At 42.1% G+C, this 13111-nt stretch overlaps 1 protein-coding gene across 6 annotated transcripts in view; it reads right to left on the reverse strand.

Moving 5' to 3' along the window:
* Positions 1-13111, reverse strand: part of LOC139556149 (5'-3' exoribonuclease 2-like) — a 40558-nt gene that overhangs the window by 1371 nt on the left and 26076 nt on the right. For 5 of the 6 annotated variants that reach the window (XM_071369718.1, XM_071369719.1, XM_071369717.1 and 2 more), the window contains 4 exons: positions 11963-12097; positions 10159-10289; positions 4469-4532; positions 1993-2125 (listed from right to left, as the gene is read on the reverse strand). In XM_071369718.1, the coding sequence (XP_071225819.1) occupies positions 1993-2125; positions 4469-4532; positions 10159-10289; positions 11963-12097 (463 nt within the window). Of the gene's footprint in view, positions 1-1992; positions 2126-4468; positions 4533-10158; positions 10290-10401; positions 10537-11962; positions 12098-13111 lie in introns of those variants that run through there. The other variant, XR_011671077.1, reaches the window with a different exon arrangement.

Genomic DNA, 13111 nt, shown 5'->3' on the forward strand with positions numbered 1-13111 from the left:
AATTGAGCTTTTAGGCCATCAAGGAAAATGCTGTGTCTGGCGCAAAACCAACACCTCTCATCATCCTGAGAACACCATCCCCACAGGGAAGCATGGTGGTGGCAGCATCATGCTGTGGGGATGTTTTTCTACCGACAGGGACTGGGTAACTGGTCAGAATTGAAGGAATGATGATGGCACTAAATATAGGGAAATTATTGAGGGAAACCTGTTTCAGTCCTCCAGAGATTTGAGACTGGGACGGAGGTTCACCTTCCAGCAGGACAATGACCCTAAGCACACTGCTAAAGCAACACTTGAGTGTTTTAACGGGAAACATTTAAATGTCTTGGAATGGCCTAGTCAAAGACCAGACCTAAATCCAATTGAGAATCTGTGGTATGACTTAAAGATTGCTGGACACCAGCGGAACCCATTCGACTTGAAGGAGCTGGAGCAGTTTTGCCTTGAAGACCGGGCACAAATCCCAGTGGCTAGATGTGCCAAGCTTATAGAGACATACCCCAAGAGACTTGCAGCTGTAATTGCTGCAAAAGGTGGCTCTACAAAGTATTGACTTTGGGGGGGTGAATAGTTATGCACGCTCACAAGTTCATGTTTTTGGTCTTATTTCTTGTGTGTTTCACAATAAAAAATATTTTGCATCTTCAGTGGTGTTCTTCAGAGATCAAATGATACAAACCACCCAAAAATCTATTTTAATTCCAGGTTGTAAGGCAACAAAATAGGAAAAATTCCAAGGGGGGTGAATACTTTTGCAAGCCACTATCATACGCATGCAAAATAACTGATCACTATCCACATAAACAATGTTCTGACTTAAAGCCATAAACAAACATCAGTAAACAAACATGTGCATTGTATAGGTAAGCGCTCCTAATGCTCTGGAGGCGCGCTCCTAATGCTCTGGAGGCGCGCTCCTAGTAAGGTGGACATTGTTGACGTCAATAATAGTTACGATCCAGGAAAAAGTTCCAAAAGGCCTAATTCCTGGTAAACAGGAGTTAGTGCACTAAAACAGGCAAAAGTCACTTATTTCGCACAGGCTTAATTCCATGATCAAATTAACACAGGTAGGGCTGGGCGATATGGCCAAAATCTCATATCCCGAAATAGGTAATTTCATATCCCGATAACGATACATTTCACGATATACACATTTCCTGTAAATTCAATGAATAAATAGTATATATAAAATGACCACATGTAAAGGCCTATTTCTTATTACATTTTGAATTATACTCAACAAATAAAAGGTATTTGCATTTGGTACCTTGGGTCGAGTGTTAGCACCAACTCACGAAACCCCCGTTTCTCGACCGTGTAAATTGGGGCCATGTCTTTGCAGATGTAAGTTGTAACGGCAGCTGTTATCTCCTTCCATCTTCGTGATTCTTTGCCATATGGTGTGCCGCGGGCAAAAGCCCCTTGCAACGTCTGAGTCGGGGGTTTGTTTTTAGCCCTCGACTGTACTTTTTTGGGTCTCATCCATAGACTCTCCGTACTGTTTCACATGATTCTTGCGTAGGTGGTAAAATAGGTTAGTGGTGTTCGAGTTTGTTGTCGGGACCGGCCTGCGGCATATTTTGCGGAGGTTGGTTTTCTGGTCCGTGTCAGGCTTTTGATACCCAAACCACGTCTATGCGACCGAAGCGGCCCCTCTTTTAGGTACGAGCTCCCTGTCTACGTGCCACGTTCACTCTCCTCCATGTTTGTTGGTGTTGCAAATGTCCTTCCACACGACACGTGTGGAAGAACGCAAAGTGTCGTCCAATTGACAAAAAATATTGCTGTAAAGAGTGTGATTTGCGACACAACGAAATAAACGATAGAGCATAATAGGAAACGATAGCTGTTTTTCTATCGTCACACGATATAAATCGTCATATCGCCCAGCCCTAAACACAGGTATATTGACATTGAGGTCACGTCTTCCTCATTGTTGATGTCATATGTTAGTCCTAAATAAAGTCAGCTGAATAATGTAGTTACCGGTTGTCCTCCACGGTCTCCTCTGCGGTCGTCCTGACCACGCTGCTGATGGTAGCCGCCCTGGCCCTGCCCCCCTCCGTGGCCTCCTCTCTGCGTCGACCGGTCCCAGCCATGCCCACCACCATACTGCTGCCTGTGTGGGTACAAACATTGTTGTTTTGGACTTTAATGACTTATTTAATTTGTTAATTTCTGGACTGTAGGGTCTACATCACAAATCAACTCTTAACTGCCATGTTATAGAAGATGACTAAACTAAATCACCGCTAACTTGCAATAATTTAGATGTTATCAGAAAGTAAATTAGACAAACCAGAACTTACAACAGCTAACCAATGAACCGTTCAAGTCATCATATCAGAATATAGTACAATAAAAAATAGTTTCATAGTTTGCCGTATTGCACATTGCTCTCCGTTAGATGTATTTTTAAAATCGGCATTAGCACAGTTTACATTTATTCAGAGGGACTTACAGGAGCAATTAGGGTTAAGTGCCTTGCTAAAGGGCACAGATTTTTCACCTAGTCGGCTCGGGATTCGAACCAGCAACCTTTCGATTAGCGGCCCAACGTTCTTAACTGCTAGGCTACCTGACGCCCTGCATGATCCAAATTTCAGCTCCAAGACACCAGCAAACCGAATAAGTAGATTGTGCCGATTCATATCTAAATTCTGACATCTGTATGTGCCTTAGCCTTTCAGTACGTTTACATGCACAGTAATAACTCAATATTAAAACAAATGGCAGCAGGCTGAGTATGGCAGTCATGTAAACGCCTGACTCTGCTTATTTTAAATCTGCGCAAGGTCATAATCGAAGTAAGCACATGCCAATTAAAACACCTGGTTTCTGAGTAACCTTTCAAATTAGGACATGTAAAGGCCTTAATAAACAGAGGTCTAGTGGTGTATTTGATCTACGCATGTGACAGCACCGGTAGTGCAAGCTTCCCTCTTATGCATGAGTGAAGTGAGATCGGAAAACTGAAAGCATGCACTTAGTTTTCATATAAACTTTATATGTCCGAATATGCTTCACAAAAAAAATTTGGTCGCGATTTTCTGCATTTATCATAGTCCCCTCGTAGCCTGATTTCAGATGTGTCCTTGTGAACAATATTAGGGAAATTGCAAAGCTTGTAAACGTTTAAGTCAAACTATTATATTAATCTGACTATCCGCAATTGTTTTGTGTGCATGTTAGCGTACTCATAGACAGCTACAAACACATTAGCCATGCTGGGCAATTTAGGCTTCAGGCCCTCCCTGCTCCAGTCCTACCCATTATTCAGTCTAAATATGTCAAAGCGCCTAATCAGGAGCAAAAAACCCCCCCAAACCTTTTCCAGTTCTATTGATGCAGCTTTCAATTGACCATGGTGACCTAGCAACATCCCTGCTAATTAGTATCGACATGGAGATTTAATTCAGAAGAAAAAAATGGCCACCCATTTCACATGAATAAAAGTATAAGAATATTAAATGTATGGCAAAGTATGAAATAAACCAGACATTTACAAGTGACTTGAATCGTGAATTGCACTCATCCCTAAAATGAGGACGCCACATTGCATGTGTGTGACGCCCACAACATCACTCCAAGAATAATGCCTCAGCAATGTGTCCATCCATAAGCCAAGCCACCATATTAAGTCTCATATTATTCACTACAATGGCCGAAGGAAGAAGTAGGAGCCGTCCTAGAAGGGCCCATCCCTCATTATTGAACCATGTCACATTCATCCCCAATGCCAGACTTAGCCGTGCACTGGAATCCGTAATCCCTCCTACAGGTTCCTTATGCATGTAATTTCAGTCCAGCTGGTATAAGTAGTTATAGAAACAGTTTTCAGTTCACCACTAATAACTAGTGACCTAAGGTGACAGAGAGCCACAATGGACCTGGAAGGCCTGAAAAGTTGAACCAAAGAAGCTGATTAGTCCTTCAAGAGGTCTGGAGAAAGAATCAATGACGGGTCTGTGCGGACACTGTGGCGCCGAAATGATACTGCCGGAGCAGTATTAGTGATGCCTCATTAAGTTGGCCAAACCTCCTCAAGAGAAATTTGTTTAGCGCTCCCAAATTCTTAATTCATCTCTAAGCCCCCCCCTGGTGAAGCCCAGTGGCCTCAACTAATAAAGCAAGATGTTTCATCTACCTGTACATTTAGTGTGACTCAGTGGTCCCCCACTAAAGCACTGGAACAGTTTCTACTAACCACATATTACGCTAAACCACAGGTGTAGTAAAAAAAACTAATGTGTATCAAGGTTAACTTAATATGCTGCAGCGAGCACCCTTAAAAAAAAAAAAAAAAAGTACTACATCGGTTTATAAAGTTTATATAAAATTCTACTGCATAGAACTTAGCATGAACTTAGCAGGCCAAGGAGGCCTGGATGAGGCCAAGGATGAGGGAATACCTTGTAAATACATGCCTATGTATAAAAATCAGACAAATCCGTAGACTCACCTTGGATATTGCTGCGGAGTGTTGTATGGGGGAGGTGTCCCTAGAAGACCCTGCTGCCTAGAATCTGTGGGTGACAAAATACTTTAAAAGAAAAAGGGCCCCAATACACTATTAAGTGAACATAACGAGCGCAACTCTTAAAGAGCAATACTTTAAGTTCATCTACCTAAGAATTTTGTTCTGATGAGTTGCCATCAGTGTAATTTCTACACACACACACACACACACACACACACACACACACACACAATTGCATAGATAAAATCAGCTATGAGATTTGTCTCAGCAGAGTGTAAATGCTAGATTGAAAAAATTAGACACCACTTAATAAAAAAAAAAGAATAATAAGACAATCCCTTTGAGTGAAAGTTAAAAGTTAAAGCTGCTGCACAGAATGTTTGCCAATCAATAGGGACTCAGGTTCGGTATACAACACTGCGACAGCATGTCAAAATGTACAAGTTAATTAACCCAATTAATTTCAGCTTTAACCTCAATATCAAACCCATAAATTTCAATCTTAAAACTGATCCAAGAGATAAAACAATCCCAAAGATAAAATGAAGCCCATTGAAGCACTAAATCACAATAAGATTTGAGGTGGGTGGAAAAGAGAAAAAATGGATCATTTGCATTCCTTCCTTCAGGAAAATGAAATAAGCATTCAGTGGGCAGCATTGTGGATGGCTCAAGTACCCCTGGTTCTAGCGCAGCGAGCCCCTTTGAGAGCCGCTTCTTCTAGATCCGCTGTTGCCAAGGCAATGACCAGCTGCAAGCCTGGGACTTGTTTGTTTATAGGGGCAGGCCTGGTGAGTGGGTGAGACAGGAGGAGAGGGGGCGGGGTGAAGGGTGTGATGAAAAGAACTTCAGCAAAGAAAAGCCAGTCATTTACAAACCTGGATTGGAGGCTGGTGTTAAAAGAAATTTGATAAGAGGCGATGGGATCCCTGGGAAATAAACACGTTTGGCCTGGTGGTACAATACCTAGTGCTCAATGTTATTACACGTAGAGAGTTTAACATGGTCTGAGATGACCAAGAGAGAATATAGACTGGTTGGTCAGTCTGACTTATGGTGGAGTAAAGTAGACCACAAGCCAACATAACTGAGCAAACTAAGGTTTTCAGATGTATAGTTCAGCCACTTGAGAAACGTAGAAAAAATAACTATGTATAACCGAAAAATACCAACAATGCATAACTGTTTGTCCAGACGAAGTGATTAGGTTGGATCTGTAGATGAGTAAATCTTGACAGTTAATAATCTCTTGGACCAACACAACCTTATTGAGGACCACCCACTCTGGCCTGCGTCTTCTGTCCTACTCTGATGACCAGCAGGCAGTCACTCAACGGAGGAAATTACAAGTACACACCTGTCAATCTCCTTAATTAACAATGCTCTAAAACTCTAGAGCCCTGGGCCATGTGATACAAAAGACAACGAAGGATTACACCTAAAATCCCCCAGTACAATATACAGTCACTGTATTAACCCAAGGGATTACAACTAGCTCAAACCAACTCACATGTCCCCCAATACACATGTTCTTCCATTACTCTAGTAAACAGTTGGTCAAGTTCTAGGTCTAGAACTTACAGTTTGGAAATAGAATTCCATGGGATAAGACCATTAAACTGAAACTTTTAAATGGTGTGACAAAGTTGCTGCTAACACAATGTGACTGGACGTCAGAAGACTAATGGCGACCAGCGGTGTCTCCCCGGTGGGTCATTACACAGCAGCCATTTTGAATAGGCACAACAAAACCCCACAGCATGTTTCAGAGACAGCGCGTTGACACATCACCACATGGGGGTAGAGGTGCAGTCAAAGGGGAAGTTAACTTTGGTTTCAAACCTCCCTAGTCTACCACACATCCAATCAAATGGGATCCTCCCAGAAGGCTTTTATCAGAGGGGCCAGTGTGTCCAGAAGCACTTGACAATCTCATTACCACCCCCAGTCTCCCAGAGCAGCTAGCACCACTAATCAGCAAACGGGGACACCGGGAGGGACACAGGAGCCCCCCCAACCCAACACAAAGGACCCAGCCGGACCAGGGTGATTACTGACAACCTAGTGGATCCTCTCAGAGAGAGACAGTTAACAGCAACAAAAGCATGTCTTTGAACTCCGAGCACACTACCGTCCTAGAGTTGTTTTCTAGTCTGGTCTCAATAACTAGTCAGGCTAATTGTGCTGTTGGGACCGATAATGCCAAGTCTGCATGTATACAGTGCCTATAGAAAGTCTACACAGCACTTGAATTTCTACACATTTTGTGTTACAAAGTGGGATTAAAATGGATTTAATTGTACATTTTGTCAATGATCTATACAACATACTCTGTCAAAGTGGAAGAACAATTCTACTATATTTGAAAGACTAATGAAAAATAACATTAATATATCTTCATTAGATAAGAATTCACCCCAGAGTCAATACATGTTAGAAACACCTTAGGCAGAGTCTTCTTGGGTAAGTTTCACCTGTATTGTGCAAAAGTATTCTATTTAAAATTATTCACGCTCTGTCGAGATGTTGGGGATCATGGCTAGACAGCAATTTTAAAGTCTTGCCATAGATTTAAGCATATTTAAGTCAAAACCGTAACTTGGCCACTCAGGAACATTTTCTGTCTTCATGGTAAGCAACTCCAGCGTAGATTTCGCGTTGTGTTGTATGTTATTGTCCTGGTGAAAGGTGAATTCCTCTCCCAGTGTCTGGTGTAAAGCAGACTGAAGCAGGTTTTACTTCAGGATTTTGACTGCGCTTAGCTCGATTTCTTTTCATCCTGAAAAACTCACTAGTCTTTGCCGATGTCAAGCATACCCATAATATGATGCAGCCACCACCATGCTTGAAAATGAGGCAGTTAAGTTACTCAGTAATGTGGTGTTTCCCCCCCCAACATAAGGTTTGCATTTATGCCCAAAAGTGTATTACTTAGCTATGTTTTTTTACAGTATTACTTTAGCTGTATATTTTTATTCTATAGATTTGCATTCTTCTTTTCACTCTAATTGAAGTCATTACTGTGGAGTCCCTACACTCACTCTCATTGAAGTCATTACTGTGGAGTCCCTACACTCACTCTCATTGAAGTCATCACTGTGGAGTCCCTACACTCACTCTCATTGAAGTCATCACTGTGGAGTCCCTACACTCACTCTCATTGAAGTCATCACTGTGGAGTCCCTACACTCACTCTCATTGAAGTCATTACTGTGGAGTCCCTACACTCACTCTCATTGAAGTCATTACTGTGGAGTCCCTACACTCACTCTCATTGAAGTCATCACTGTGGAGTCCCTACACTCACTCTCATTGAAGTCATCACTGTGGAGTCCCTACACTCACTCTCATTGAAGTCATCACTGTGGAGTCCCTACACTCACTCTCATTGAAGTCATTACTGTGGAGTCCCTACACTCACTCTCATTGAAGTCATTACTGTGGAGTCCCTACACTCTCATTGAAGTCATTACTGTGGAGTCCCTACACTCTCATTGAAGTCATTACTGTGGAGTCCCTACACTCTCATTGAAGTCATTACTGTGGAGTCCCTACACTCTAATTGAAGTCATTACTGTGGAGTCCCTACACTCACTCTCATTGAAGTCATTACTGTGGAGTCCCTACACTCTCATTGAAGTCATTACTGTGGAGTCCCTACACTCTCATTGAAGTCATTACTGTGGAGTCCCTACACTCTCATTGAAGTCATTACTGTGGAGTCCCTACACTCTCATTGAAGTCATTACTGTGGAGTCCCTACACTCTCATTGAAGTCATTACTGTGGAGTCCCTACACTCTCATTGAAGTCATTACTGTGGAGTCACTGCAATGTTGTTAATCCAGCCTCAGTTTTCTACCGTCACAGTCAATGAACTCTGTAGCTGTTTTTATAAAATCCCTAATGGTCTCATGGTGACATCCCTAAGCAGTTTCCTTCCTGTCCTGCAGCTCAGTTCAGATGCACGGCTGCATCTTTGATTTGTCTGAGTGGTTTAATACATCAGCCACAGCATCATTTCCATGCTTAAAGACATATTCAATGTCTGATTTATTGTTACCCATCTACCAATCACAGCAGTTTCTTTATGAGGCTTTTGAAAAGCTCCCTCGTCTTTGTAGACGAATCTGTGCTTGAAATTCAATACTTGACTGGGGAACCTTACAGATGTATGGGGAAAGAGGAAGGGGGTAGTCATTCAAAAAGTAATGTCAACCCCCATTATTTCACACAGAGTGAATTCATAACTTGATTTGTTAAGCCAGATTTTACTTCTGAACTAGCTCAGTTTTGCCTAAACAAAGGGGGTGAATACTAATAATTTTTGTATTAATATAAAAATATATATTTTCACTTGACATGTGTATTTTGTGTAGATCAATGACCCCAAAAAATGACAAATCTATTTAAATCCCACTTTGTATACAACAAAATGTGAAAAGTTCAAGGGGGTGTAGACTTTCCATAGGGAATGTGGTTATTAATCTCATTAAATATAACAATTCATAATCATGAAACCTGTACATAAATTAGTTGACCAAAATGTCTAGATTCTCTTATTACGGATGGGCATGGGAATAAATACTACAATTATTTCTACAATTATTTCATGCAAATTGCTCTTACTGACATAATGTGTAGGCCATCTGGTTATTCAAGGAAAGTGTCAAAGGTACAGTAGTTGGTGAAATTAAGCAGTTACAATTCACATCAACTAAATGTTAATATCAAGCCGCCAGAAGTGTAGGAATAATTACATCTCTTCAGGAGGACTAGAAGAACATGAATAAAAAAATCCCACCGTCACGTAAAGTGACAATTTGAAGAGAAACAGGCCCACAATCACAGATGGGCCAGAGTATTAACCCTGATTGCCTTAATCAAAATAACTCTCATATAGAAAAAGAGAGGATGAAGTTCGGTCCTACACTGCTAATTGGCAAGTTTACCATCAGGAATAAACAGCAGAGGCCAGGGGAGGCACTGGCTGCCACAATCCGAAGGAACCAAGGCTTATTTGCATCAAGTGCCACCATAATAGTCTCGACTCCCCCACAAGCTATCAGCAGACAGATGAGATTATTCATCCATTTGCAAATTGGCACATCAAAGTCAAATTGGAGAACCGAGCCAGCATCCCAAATGACAACCTATTCCCTATATAGTGCACTACTTTTGATCGGAGCTCTATGGGCACTATATAGGTCAAAAGTAGTGCACTATGTAGGGAATAGGGTGCCATTTGTAACACACACCTGCTGTCAGAGGAGCATGAGGCAAGGGCCCAACCAGGAGCCTCTGATTAGGGGCAGGGAAACAGAGAGAGAATGTCCCCCCTCCATACGTAGGTTACACCATTCTAACTTCCCAGTGTTGAACAAAGGGACATTTAATTGTATAATATAGTTATTTTTCTTTTCAGAAGAGGTACGATATCTCAGCCAAGGAGAAAGGAAGTGAAATGTTGCCGCAAGTAAGGAATGATGAAACAAAAGGCCTTATCGGAACGGAGATTACTGGCCGTCTGACAGCCTTTCTATTGCCTATTTCAGATGGAGAGAGAGTTACTACTTGACACAATGTAAAGGCTATATTTTAGTTGATCAGAAATGCAGTAAAGGTGTGTTTGTCTGAGGCCTGCCCGGCCTGTGTGGGTGTAGGAGGTCTTACGTTGGAAGGGTGGGAGGTGACCACCACTGCCGCTGTGGGGGGGCCTGTTGTAGTTCCCCTGGTGGTAGTTGCCAGGGGGCGGAGCGTTGCTGTACTGCCCACCTCCCTGCTGCTGTCTGTTCATGCTGTGACTGAAAACAACAGAACACGCAGAGTAAGTCACAGACGTTAAACATCAGTTAACGGCTGTTCCATACACACTTCTATAAGTGCCAGCTGGCAGCCAAATAGCTGACTACTAACCCTTGTGGCCGGGTACTTAATTGAGGAAGATATTTGGGTCCGGATGCCACGCCAAGTGCACCCAATACGGTGGCTACTTTAGATTCAGGAACACACCAAGTCTGAGGCATTAAACATCAGCTAGCGGCAGAAATCCTACACATACAGAACACATTTCATAAAACATTCCTACTGAAATGTAGTATATTATAGACATGACTGCTAATACTAACCATTTCCTGTCACAGCTACACACAAGCAACCCCCCCCCCCCCCCCAAAGTAGTAGTACCCACAAAACACCAGTCTCAACGTCAACAGTGAAGAGGTGACTCCGGGATGCTGGCCTTCTAGGCAGAGTTCCTCTGTCCAGTGTCTGTGTTCTTTTACCCATCTTAATCTTTTATTTTTATTGGCCAGTCTGAGATATCGCTTTTTCTTTGCTACTCTGCCTAGAATGCCAGCACCCCGGAGTCGCCTGTTGACAATGAGACTGGTGTTTTGTGGGTACTATTAAATGAAGCTGCCAGTTGAGGGACTTGAGGCAACTGTTTCTCAAACTAGACACGCTAATGTACTTGTCCTCTTGCTCAGTTGTGCACCGGGGCCTCCCACTCCTCTTTCTATTCTGGTTAGAGCCAGTTTGCGATGTTCTGTGAAGGGAGTAGTACACAGCGCTGTACGAGATCTTCAGTTTCTTGGCAATTTCTCGCATGGAATAGCCTTCATTTCTCAGAACAATAATAGACTGACGAGTTTCAGAAGAAAGTTCTTTGTTTCTGGCCATTTTGAGCCTGTAATCGACCCATAAATGCTGATGCTCCTGATACTCAACTAGTCTGAAGGCCAGTTTTATTGCTTCTTTAATCAGAACAACAGTTTTCAGCTGTGTTACATAATTGCAAAAGGGTTTTCTAATGATCAATTAGCCTTTTAAAATGATAAACTTGGATTAGCTAACACAACGTGCCATTGGAACACAGGTGTGAAGGTTGCTGATAATGGGCCTCTGTACGCCTATGTAGATATTCCATAAAAAATCAGCCGTTTCCAGCTACAATAGTCCATTACAACATTAACAATGTCTACACTGTATTTCTAATCAATTTGATGTTATTTTAATGGACAAAAAGTGCTTTTCTGTCAAAAACAAGGAGATTTCTAAGTGACCCAAAACTTTTGAATGGTATGTGTGTATGTGCGTGCACACAAGTCCAGAATCAGCCAGATGTTCAATTGCCCAGGTTCCTTAAAGGTGCAATCCGGGATAGGTACATTCATTTTTCGACTTCATGAACTTTGAACTTGGTTTAACAATTTACTTTGTTAATTTAACAGTAAACACGGTATAGTTTAAAACATCCCTCAGCTGTTTATCAAAAAAAGCATGGGGGGGGGGTGTGCATTGTTTGAATTACAGATTGCAGATTTAAATGATAATTCAGCCTTCTGAGAACGTCTGACTAAGTAAAATAAAAGAGCTTAGATGGCATAAATCAAAAGGTGGGTATTTAATGGCGACTGTTGAAGGGACATCATAAAAGTCGGTCAATGCTATCTAGTTTGAAGTGGTGTGCACGTACCCCAGGGCCCTGAAGGCTGACTGATCAAGGTGGACCTGCTGCCTGTTGGAGTTGAAACCCAGTTGGGGCCTCCAGTTACCCCTGCCACGGTTACCTCTCTCCCAGTCCCCAGGCTTCAGAACCTTTTCAGGCATCCTGAGGAAAGATTTTTGTAAGTAACATTTTTAGATTTTTCAAACAAATGAACAGTAACAAACAATCAACACCATACAATGTCAGAGCTCCATGATCAAACAAAAAAATAAAGACAACACACATTTTAGACCCCACATGGGAAAATACAGCACATTCAGAAAGTATTCAGACCCCTTCCCCTTTTCTACATTTTGTTACGTTACAGCCTTATTCTAAAATGTATTAAATTAACCCCCCCCCCCTCAATCTACACACAATACCCCATAATGAAAAAGTGAAAATAGGTTTATAAATGTTAGCACATTAACTTAAAATAAATAACAGAAATACCTTATTACATAAGTATTCAGACCCTTTGCTACAAGACTAAAAATATCAGCTTGGGTGCATCCTGTTTCCATTGATCATCCTTGAGATGTTTCTACAACTTGATTGGAGTCCACCTGTGGTAAATTCAATTGATTGGACATGATTTGGAAAGGCACACACCTGTCTATATAACGTCCCACAGTTGACAGTGCATGCCAGAGCAAAAACCAAGCCATGAGGTCGAAGGAATTGTCCATAGAGCTCTGAGACAGGATTGTGTTAAGGCACAGATCTGGGAAAGGGTACTAAAACATTTCTGCAGCATTGAAGGTCCCCAAGAACACAGTGGCCTCCATCATTCTTAAATGGAAGAAACTTCTAACCACCAAGACTCTTCTTAGAGCTGGCTGCTCGGCCAAACTGAGCAATCGAGGGAGAAGTGCCTTGGTCAGGGAGGTGACCAAGAACCCGATGGTCACTCTGATAGAGCTCCAGAGTTCCTCTGTGGAGATGAGAGAACCTTCCAGAAGGACACCCATCTCTGCAGCATTCCACCAATCAGGTCTTTTATGGTAGAGAGGCCAGATGGAAGCCACTCCTCTGAAAAAAGGCACATGAGAGCACACTTGGAGTTTGCCAAAAGGCACCTAAAGGACTCTGACCATGACAAACAAGATTCTCTGGTCTGATAAAACAAAGATTAAA

This window comes from Salvelinus alpinus, chromosome 27, assembly GCF_045679555.1.
Source record: "Salvelinus alpinus chromosome 27, SLU_Salpinus.1, whole genome shotgun sequence".
Classification (NCBI taxonomy): Eukaryota; Metazoa; Chordata; class Actinopteri; order Salmoniformes; family Salmonidae; genus Salvelinus; species Salvelinus alpinus.